The 10,064-nt window shown below is 34.0% G+C and overlaps 1 protein-coding gene across 4 annotated transcripts; it reads right to left on the reverse strand.

The window, feature by feature from the left end:
• Positions 1-829: 829 nt before the first annotated feature.
• Positions 830-5,110, reverse strand: LOC104121190 (mediator of RNA polymerase II transcription subunit 21). 4 transcript variants are annotated; one of them, XM_009633117.4, is made up of 6 exons: positions 4,973-5,110; positions 3,682-3,848; positions 2,767-2,999; positions 1,783-1,860; positions 1,508-1,559; positions 830-1,189 (listed from the first exon to the last, which is right to left on the reverse strand). In XM_009633117.4, the coding sequence occupies exons 3-6, from the start codon at positions 2,974-2,976 to the stop codon at positions 1,113-1,115; spliced, it is 417 nt and encodes a 138-aa protein (XP_009631412.1). In that variant the 5' UTR covers positions 2,977-2,999; positions 3,682-3,848; positions 4,973-5,110; the 3' UTR covers positions 830-1,112. The 4 variants fall into 4 exon arrangements, with proteins under 4 accessions (XP_009631412.1, XP_070051763.1, XP_070051761.1 ...); XM_070195662.1 differs by lacking the exon at positions 3,682-3,848 and having other exon boundaries at positions 4,973-5,092; XM_070195660.1 differs by lacking the exon at positions 3,682-3,848 and having other exon boundaries at positions 830-1,425; positions 4,973-5,092.
• Positions 5,111-10,064: the final 4,954 nt, after the last annotated feature.

The raw sequence follows: 10,064 nt of genomic DNA on the forward strand, positions 1-10,064 counted from the left end.
TAGATCAGGCCAAACTCTTTCAGCCGGAACCTGTTCGGCTAAAACTGCTCCAAAATAACCACCCGATGACTGAGGATATCCCTGCTTTGCGCAACCTCATTATTGCGAACGTCTTCAACCTTGACGTACATTTCCAACATTTTTATCATAAGAAATTTCCGATATTTATCCGGAGTCCTCAAAAAATCTCTCAAAGTTTCATCGTCCTCGATGTTAAACTCAGCATAACAAGCAACCCCTTGCATAGTGACATAATACAGATATCTCCCGGTTACTTTAAGGTTCACCGAATGTTTGCTCACTCATTTTTTTACATAACGATACCAATGTATCGTACTCCATTGTAAGTGGCAACTTAACATGACACGGTGGAGATAAACTATAGGTTACTGAGTTGTTCACCACCATAACCTCACCCCCCCCCCCCCCCAATATAATGAAACCCTTACTTTTCGCTCTTCAGACATTATGACAAAATGCACAACAACTTAACGAAAAAATATTTCAGAAGACTTCGAATATTTGTGAATGGATTTTTAGAAAATTCTTAACCTACTTAAATAGGGCAAAAACCAGTCCGGGGGTACAATTAAATAAGGGCGTTATACCCATTTGAATTATTGTTATGTCAGTTAAGCCCAGAAGAATTATTGGTGGGCCCACAAAATATGTATAGCGCTTTAATAAACAGCGCTATACTCTCTTCAAGTTGAAGTTTACTCTCTTCACCATCTTTTTTTTCCACGCATTTCGGACGTTTGAGTCAAAAAATACCACATTTTGGTTCCGGATTCGCATGTGAGTTGTGAGGAGACAAGTGACTGCTGAATTTGGTTTTAAAACACGTCATTCCTGTCTTTCCATTCAGAATAAACAAAGATTTGCAGCAGGTACACATGGAATACTGAATTCTTTTCTGCAGCAATCAAGAACTTCAAACGGAAATGCCAGAACACACCAGTATATATATGACCAGTTAGTGAATGCACCCATAAAAGCCCGACGCAGACGATTTGTTGTTCCTCCAAGGCATATTCCAGGAAGAGGGCCTCCTTAAGCAAATACTGTCTGATTAGTTCCATCAAAACTGAAATATGTACTAGCAGCTTAATTCATTCTGGCTTCTTAAGGTTCAGGCAGTTATCCGTTGCTTGGTTAAACAACTCCTGAACCTGCTTTAGCTCCTTTTCTAAATCAACAAAATCAAACTGAGTCTCAGAATAAACAAAAAATAATAATATTTTAAGATACATAAACATTTGGACCTTAGCCTAACTAGAACAACTTTGACCACTCTCTCAGAAGGAAAACAAATACATGAATGCTTTCTTCCACCACAAATTCTGCAGTTAAGTAAAGGATATAGGTGCTGTGGAAGACTGATTAGATGGAAGTTATGCTCAATCAGTTCACAACCATCTCGGTCTGCATGTGCATAGCCATGTATTGTGTAAAAATGCCTCCCAAAACCAAAATTATGTCAGATACACTAGGAATAAATCCTTACCTGCAGCTTCCAGTTGCTTTTGAAGTTCTTGGCCAACTGCATCGTTCTCAGCCTACATCACATACAGAGAGTAAGAGTTATTGGGTACAATGCAGACAAAACAGTTAGCCCAAAAACGTAATAACAGATTAATCTTCATTTATCCTTTTCATTTTTTAATTTAACTACATATAGGTTTTGTTTCAGTAAGTATATGGCATTGGAATTAGAGTAAGACGGAGCATCATCTTGCTCAAATGTCATATGTCAAAACATTATTTATGAGAAGCTTATACCTGGAGTTCTGCAATTCTTTTTAATTGGGCTTCTTCAGCCCCATCTGATAAAGGAAGAGCAGCAACCAATGCATCAAACTGTCCAGTAAAAGAACAGAAGAAAAATGTTTTCAAGAATACGACAACATTGTAGCAAAGCTACAATTTAAGAGCACATTGCAATAGGTCGAAATTAAGAGCCATGCAATCTTCAAGGCTACTCTCAAGTGCCATCTGTGCATCTTAAGTTTGGTGGGATGCTAGATCAGACAACCTCTGATTGTGAGGACAAGATGAAAACAAGGGAAATATAATTGTGAACTTGAAAACCTTAGAAATAATGAAAAGTGTGTCCATATATTTCACTGAAGACAGCTAAAGGGCCACAAGCTAGAATTCAATTTTCTGGTTTTGAAGAACCAAGCATTACCCGATGAGACTTAGCCTAGATGTTATGGTTTAACTCCTGAGGCTGAGAGCAAGTTCTCAAGTTAAAGTCCCTAGAGTAATGAGATTCTGTTCAACTAGAAGTTGGAATTTGCCCACCATTATGTGAATAAGTCAGGTTTTAATTTGAGTAGTTTGTGATGTTAATAACATTATTATATGTGTTGTTAAAATAAAGGACAACAGACTTAGGTCTTTGAACTCAACCACACTGGTCTCAAGACTCAACAAACAAAGACTTGATGTTATCTGGTATAGAACAGCATGTACACAACAGATTGGATGAGCCATGAAACATAAATATCCCCATGATATGCATAAAGGTCCACAAATAAGATATTATAAGGATTTGATGTACTAAAAAATACATAGACTAGTCAAAGGAAGACGAAAAGACATTATTTGACCAGAAAAAAAATTCAATATTCTAGGAATCCTGGATATTTTCAAAGTACATGCAGAAGATCCATATAAATGTGGCTTGCTCATCTTAGTTGATAACCTTGATCTATAAGCATACGAGGGTGTTATAGAAAGAAAATGTGAAGGTAAGTGTACCTGCTTGGCAGCCTTAACAAAAGCAGCACTCATTTGCTTTGGCTGCTCTGCAACATTGGTTGCATCCTCTGTAGGATTAGCAGGAGGAGGTTCCGGATAATTAGGTGACAGACGAACAGGAGGGGCATCCCTCTGAAGGGTACCAAAGGTGTTGAAAGCAAGAGCTGCAATGGTATTTACTTGCTCCTGTAGCTGTGATATTATATCCATCTTGTGGATCCTTCCCTAAGTTCCTAAAAAATGGTGAATATAGATTTTAAAACGATTGCCTATATATATTGAGTACCAATGATTCAGGGCTACTGTTATTTTCATCAATAACCATCACTCACGCATCAGTCACGGATAAACTTTTCAAAGAAGATATAATCAGATAACAAATTTCAAATTGCTTTTGGTAAGTTATCACAACAGCAGAAAAGACAGTTTTTTATGACACTAATGTAGATTTCACCACGAAGTTGCTGATTGTTTCTCAAGCTATCAAACTCTACCAGAACTGGTTTTATTATATATCTTACAAGACTTGAAGCAGTTGATGGTTACTGAGTCACATAAAATCTTATCATGTTGTAATCTAATGAGTTATTCCTAGTATATCTCATGTAGTAGTATCAGAGCATGGACACTCTAACTTAGCTTTTTAGTTGGTTATCACACACAATATTCTTGTAGTTGTTCCTTTTCTGAAATGAGATTAGTCACAATTCCGGCCCAGCTTAATGAGGGGGTTGCTAGAAACAATGTTTTTAAAAGCAAAAACTGCAAAAAGCGATATCATCCATGGGGGTTGAAGCGAAAAGTGAGAAATGAAGCGCACAAGTCACATAAAATAAAAATTACCAAACATACATGAATTTATTACTATAATAATCAAAGTGCAACTAAAATAAATAATTTTAGCGACAATCTTACAAGATATTAATCCAACTTCTCAAACTTGAGATTCAAACAATCTACCGCATTAGGATCAGTGGATCACTTTGGGTATCTTTGTTCGAAGGATAACCCCTTGCTTCAGATCCTCTTTAGAAGATGAACTGATTGATTTTAACAGCACCGGCTAGATATGCCATTAAGTGCTACAAGACCAAAAGAACAATGATTTCTTGAGGTTTTATGCTAGAAGCAAACTGTCAAGTGCACTGTTTATCAAAAGCACACAACTTGAAAACAAGAAGAATTTACTATAATACTTAGTTAATAACTAGAAACCAAACCCACTGCATAACTCAGGAAATCTTGTGGTTAGAATTTTCAGAAAATTTACTTCTTAATCCTTGAAAGCAAATTATACCATCAAAATTTAAGCTATTATATCATGGGAAGCAAATAAGAACATATATTAACTTGTAAAAATCACAAGGAACAATGATTCCATCATAGGACTAGCATCACATAACCGAAAATAAACAGAGAAAACCAAATGTCCAAATACGTAAGAAAAGTATCCCCATTCACAAATTGGCAGAATTTACTCAGATCATTCACTTATGTTCTGAGCTCCCGACAAAAGTACTGAAATTATCTGCGGTTCTTAGCTATTAATACAGATGAATATATATATATATATATATATATATATATATATATATATATACACACACACACACACACCATAAAGGTGGAACTTTTCCTCTGCATTTCAACTAGTTAGGCCCTTTTCACTCTGCATCTTTATTCTTTTTAACCCATGCTTTCTTTCAATCAACTAAATTTCTTTATACTTCACTACTCATAAGGGACGGTGGTATCTGATCCAATAACAATACAAATATACAATAAAAGAACTCAAATAAAAGAAGAATCTTTTAAACTAATCATAATTCACAGACACTTCGAATTCAGAGTTTAGATATGTAGCATTTCCCTTAACAGGCATCAAAATTACATCTTTTAGCAATCAAAAAATTGCAACTAGGAAATTCAATTAAAAAAAAAATGCCATCATACCAATAGCACAAAACCAAAGATATGCAAAAGCAAAATACACCAACAAACAGCATATAAAAACGTTTCTGAAGATCCTTGGATGCAATTACCCAATAAAAACTACAAACTATAGTAGTACATCAACAAACATAAAGCATAAACGAGATTGAACTATACTCAGAAAATTGAATGCAGTAAAAAGGCAAAACCCCACAAGATAATTGGATCAGAAAATCGAAATACATAAAATTTGGAAGAGCAAGAAGACACTGACCTATGCAATGTGAAAAGTGGGGTTCTGCAAGAAAATTGTAGAAGCAAACACAGTAATATAATCTACCTTTACTAGAATTTGCGTTGTTCAGCGAGGAAGAAAGGGCATGTTCGCATTTGGGCTTAATTTGGTTTGTTTTAAAGGGACTGTTCGAATTTGGGCTTAACTTGGGTTTGGTCCAAGATCCACTAATGCGAACATATTTGAGTAAAATAGCAGGGGCTAGTCAGTTTTCAGACTGGTAATTCAAAAATAGCCAGCGTTTATAAAGTCATAGCCACTATTTTGCTGTAATACGGACCGGTACAACATAATATACTGGAGATTGGTGCACATGTGTATGAACTTGCAGCATATTATGCTGGAACTCCAACACGCGGAAAGTTCCAACACAATATACTGGAGATTTGAGCACTTGTGTATGAACTTCCAGCATATTATGCTGGACCGATATATTATACTGAAATTCCAGTATATTATGCTGGAATATTTTTCGAATTTTGAACAGTGTTTTCGTTCAGATTTATCGTTACATGAAAAGTGGCTACATTTCGATTACTTTTGAAACTGTGGCTATTTTTCAATTACCACTTATAAATCTAGCTATTTTTGAATTTCTCCCATATTTGACTATGCATGGTGTTTAAAGGGAAAAAAAGAACTATTGGAACTTGAGATTTTATTATAATTATTTTATGAATATAAAATCATATCTTTAAGAGGAACATATAATATTTGGAATTATATTATTTTTAAATATAAAAAAATATGACTTTTTTAAATAACTTAGAAAGAAAATAATGTCTGAAAGAGATGGTCCCATGAGTCACAAATACTATTCAATTCAAAAAATATCTCATATAATAGAGTGTATATATTTATAGTCATAAAGATTACTAGTAGGGATAGACCGGGCTTTGCTTGGGCCCAACGTGAACAAAGCTATGGTGTTGCAAATAGAGGTACAGTGACAATATCTGTAAGGATGAGCTTCTGCCCAACGTAAATAAAGTTATGCTATTGTAAATAGAGGTACAATAATAATATCTACTAGGATGAGCTTCCACCCAGAGGAGAAATAGAAAATTACAGAGTTACTATAGAAGCCATAATGCTAAAGTAATATGGCTTTTCAGCCGCAAATGATATGGATCTGAAAGACAGCAGCAGCTACAATTGCTGTCAACAAGATGAAAAACTACTATGTAAAATAAACTATAACAGTGAAATAAATTAGCCATTAACATAACTTTACGAATCAATTTTTCATGAAAACACTTATAGATCATCAAGCACATTTGGTGTAGGCATGACTTTGTTACTTTAGTATGTAGTTAAACATTATGCCTAAGAAGGAATTGACTAACCAGTTTTACGCTATATTTTGAAAACAACATAAGTAGCACATATATAAAATAGGAAAAACTAAGGATGAAGGAAACAACAAGGTAGATACCGACTACTGAGCAAAACCGAATTTCATCAGGCTGGTAAATGAATAGCATCACAAAAAGTGTAAAAAATATAATTGCTTAATGACCGGAAAGAATATCACACAAGTCCTGCTGGCAACAAAAAATCACATGTAGTATTATCACATGTTCCTAAGTTTTTTTTTTGAATAAGAGCAAATGTCTGTAACAATCATTCAACAACAAAAGTTCATTTATATAACAAGAATGCAAGATGTAAGGCTATGCAAAGGCATTTTCAAATTCCACATTTGCCTCAAACAAGAGGGATACGGATTTCTAAACTGATGAGGTCTAAATCATGTGGCCAATCCACTGGATATCTATCAATTTTAACTAAGTAGATATTGGTAGAATAAGGTGATCTATAAAGTTAATGACATCTCCATGAATTTGGAATGACAAATCGAAGAAAAAAGGATCCTTTTTGTCTATCTTAGTCTTTCATGCTCTCACTTTTTCTCGCTTGCCCTTCTTATTTTGTTGTGCCCCTCATCGAATCATCCACATTTCATAATCAATGTGAAAAGAAGCAAACATGCATATTTGTATATATAGTTTTGGAACAAAAGCACTTCGAGAAAATTAAATTAAGTAGTACGTATGAATAGGACGTGGTGAGACCTATCGCTAGCATTGCCAAAAGATTAGACTAAGACAAACCTCTTTTTGTAATAACTGACGTCTCTGGATCATGTGGTTGATTTTGATATATTGATGTTGTACTTAATATGCAAATCATTATAATCAATACATGAAAAATATTATAACTCAAAATTCGAATACGGAGTAGTGACCAGTTATCATTTCCTTTGACAGAGTCAACTATTGTGCCATCTGCAGAAGATGTATTAGCTATTGTAGGAGTAAAAATATAGCTTAACATTAGGAATATATATGTCTGACTACAATCATTAAAACAACACACATCTTTGTAGATACCTAGAATATGAGTTCAAGCAAATAATATGCCTTCTCTTAGAAAATCCAGAAGAAAATAAAGCCAACATTATTCACTGGGATACTTTTACCTAGTTAAATCATCATGAATTTTTCTTTTCATAAGAGCATTATCAGATTAGTAACTAAATTATGATAAGCTAAATTTACGACAGCCCCAAAATAAGAAGTCATAGGCAAAAAGTCAAAACAATGAAGAACTAAATCTTAGAGATAGAAAGAAATTATCAGAAGGCTAATTTTGTTACCCTGTACTTTTCTTTGAACATTAGGTTACTTCAATGCAATCTAAACTTGGAGCGTGGTAGCATTAGTCAAATGTGGAACATAAACTGATTATTTCATTTTGACGTGTAAACAAAAGAAATAAAATAAAGGTATCTTACATTGCAACTCTTTTAGGAACAAACTATATCCTTTTTAAGGTAGTAATGTATACCTTTCATTTCTTCAACACCATTTCTCCAAACAAATGAATTAGGATGTTCATCAATGCGGGCAAACCATAATTTTCAACTTGAAACAAGTCATAGCAAAAGCATAAAATAAATTAGTAAAAACTTCAGATACTACAACAAGCGCATCAGACTAATTTTTGGATTTTTCATCACATCGATACCATAATTATTAAGCATTGCTTTTAATAAATCAAACGACACCAAACAGAAACACACAATTCATATATAAATCAAGATATTACAATGTGGAAAATATAAATGGAGATAACAAAGATCCTACAGAAATGCTAAATATTCTATTTTCTCAACATTACAACATACGAGCAAAACTTAAGGAAAAAGAATTAAGATGTCACGACCCAAAATCCCACCACAAGCATCCTTATGATCGCGCTTTAACTCTGCTCAAGTCCGATATCTTCAATACCTGGCTCTGCACAAAAATATGCAGAAGTGTAGTATGAGTACACCACGGTCGGTACCCACTAAGTATCAAGACTAACCTCAATGGAGTAGAGACGAAGTGCAGTCAAGACACTCACTAGTCTAATAACCTGTGCGATATAATATATAAAATAATAGGAAACAAATAATAATAAGGGCAACATAAAACAACCGATGATATGCACAGTAAGACAACAAAATCACCATTTAATATCGCTCAACAATTAATAAATATAATTACACCCAGTTAACTCAAGTTCTTCAATTAAATATCTTTCACATATAATTCTTACGAACAAAACTCTTTTTCAAATATATTTTCGTCGAATAAATATCTTTCAAATATAATTCTTTCATATAATTCTTCTTGAATAAAAATCCTTTCAAATAAATATTTTGAATATAATTCTTTCGATTAAAGAGTCACCATGTGACACCTCATTTCAAAATTATAAAAACACGGGTCACAGCCTATTTTCATATTTTTCGTAAACACGGGTCTCAACCATTTTTCATATTTCCACGGCACCTCGTTCCCATAATTAAATTATCATATATTCCCGGCACCTCGTGCCCTCATTTCATATCACAACTGCACATTTCATCACAACACCTCGTGCCCACATTTCATATCACAACTGCACGGACAATTCACATGTCAAATATCCTCATTATTTACTCATGGCACCTCGTGCCCACAATTCATTTTATAATCCGCCTGGCAATAGCCACATGCTCTCAATTTCAACATAAATCAGATTGTTATCAATTTACCAACAAGAAGACAAATTGTACAAGGTATAAAATAAACACAAGAAAATCGCAACATCACATGAAAATCATCAACGCCACAACCCCACATCATCACATATCGTCCCTGACAATAGCTACCCTTATCGCTCTTATAGCCACCCTTATCGCTTCGCCCAGACAATATCAATAGCCACCCTTATCACTCCTATTGCCACCCTTATCACTCCACTCAGACAATATTCTAACAACCACAACCACAGTGAAATGTCACCCTTATACCCACATAATATCAACGGTGAAATGCCACCCTTATATCTTCAAAATAGTAATTAACACAACACAATAATTTACACGAAAAATTATCACGGCAATATAACAAAATCAATTCATATCACAATTTGCCCAATAGCTACAACCAAAATTTCAAAGATACAACCAAGTCAATTAATTTTACAACAAATAGCCGAAGGCTCCACACAATGTGTACAACACCCAAAAATAATCAACAGAGATAGAAATTACTCAACATAAAACAAAGTCTTCATTAACTCCAAATTTTCAATAATTATATAAATACCTCTTCTTAAGATCATTTAATTAATTATCTACAGAGGAAAAAATCCAAAATAAAATTAAATTCCAATAATTATCAAACCAGAAAATTCACGGAATTTCATAAATAATCAAAAAATAATTACATCAAATTGTCATATAACAATAGAGTCAACAATAAGGATTTAGGCACGACAAATAGATGATTAAATATATGCCGACAATTATCCAATTTACTATACAATATGCTCAAGACTTTAACTCAATAAAATTTGCACATATAACCCAAGTACGTACTCGTCACCTCGCGTACATGGTTTTCAATTACACAAATTGTACATAAGACTCAATGCCTAAGGGAAATTCCCTCACTCGAGGTTAAGCAAGACACTTACCTCTTTGAAGTTATGCTGATATTCCAAAATCGCCTTCTTGCTTCAATTGACCTCCGGA

This window comes from Nicotiana tomentosiformis, chromosome 2 (genome assembly GCF_000390325.3).
Source record: "Nicotiana tomentosiformis chromosome 2, ASM39032v3, whole genome shotgun sequence".
NCBI classification, from domain to species: domain Eukaryota; kingdom Viridiplantae; phylum Streptophyta; class Magnoliopsida; order Solanales; family Solanaceae; genus Nicotiana; species Nicotiana tomentosiformis.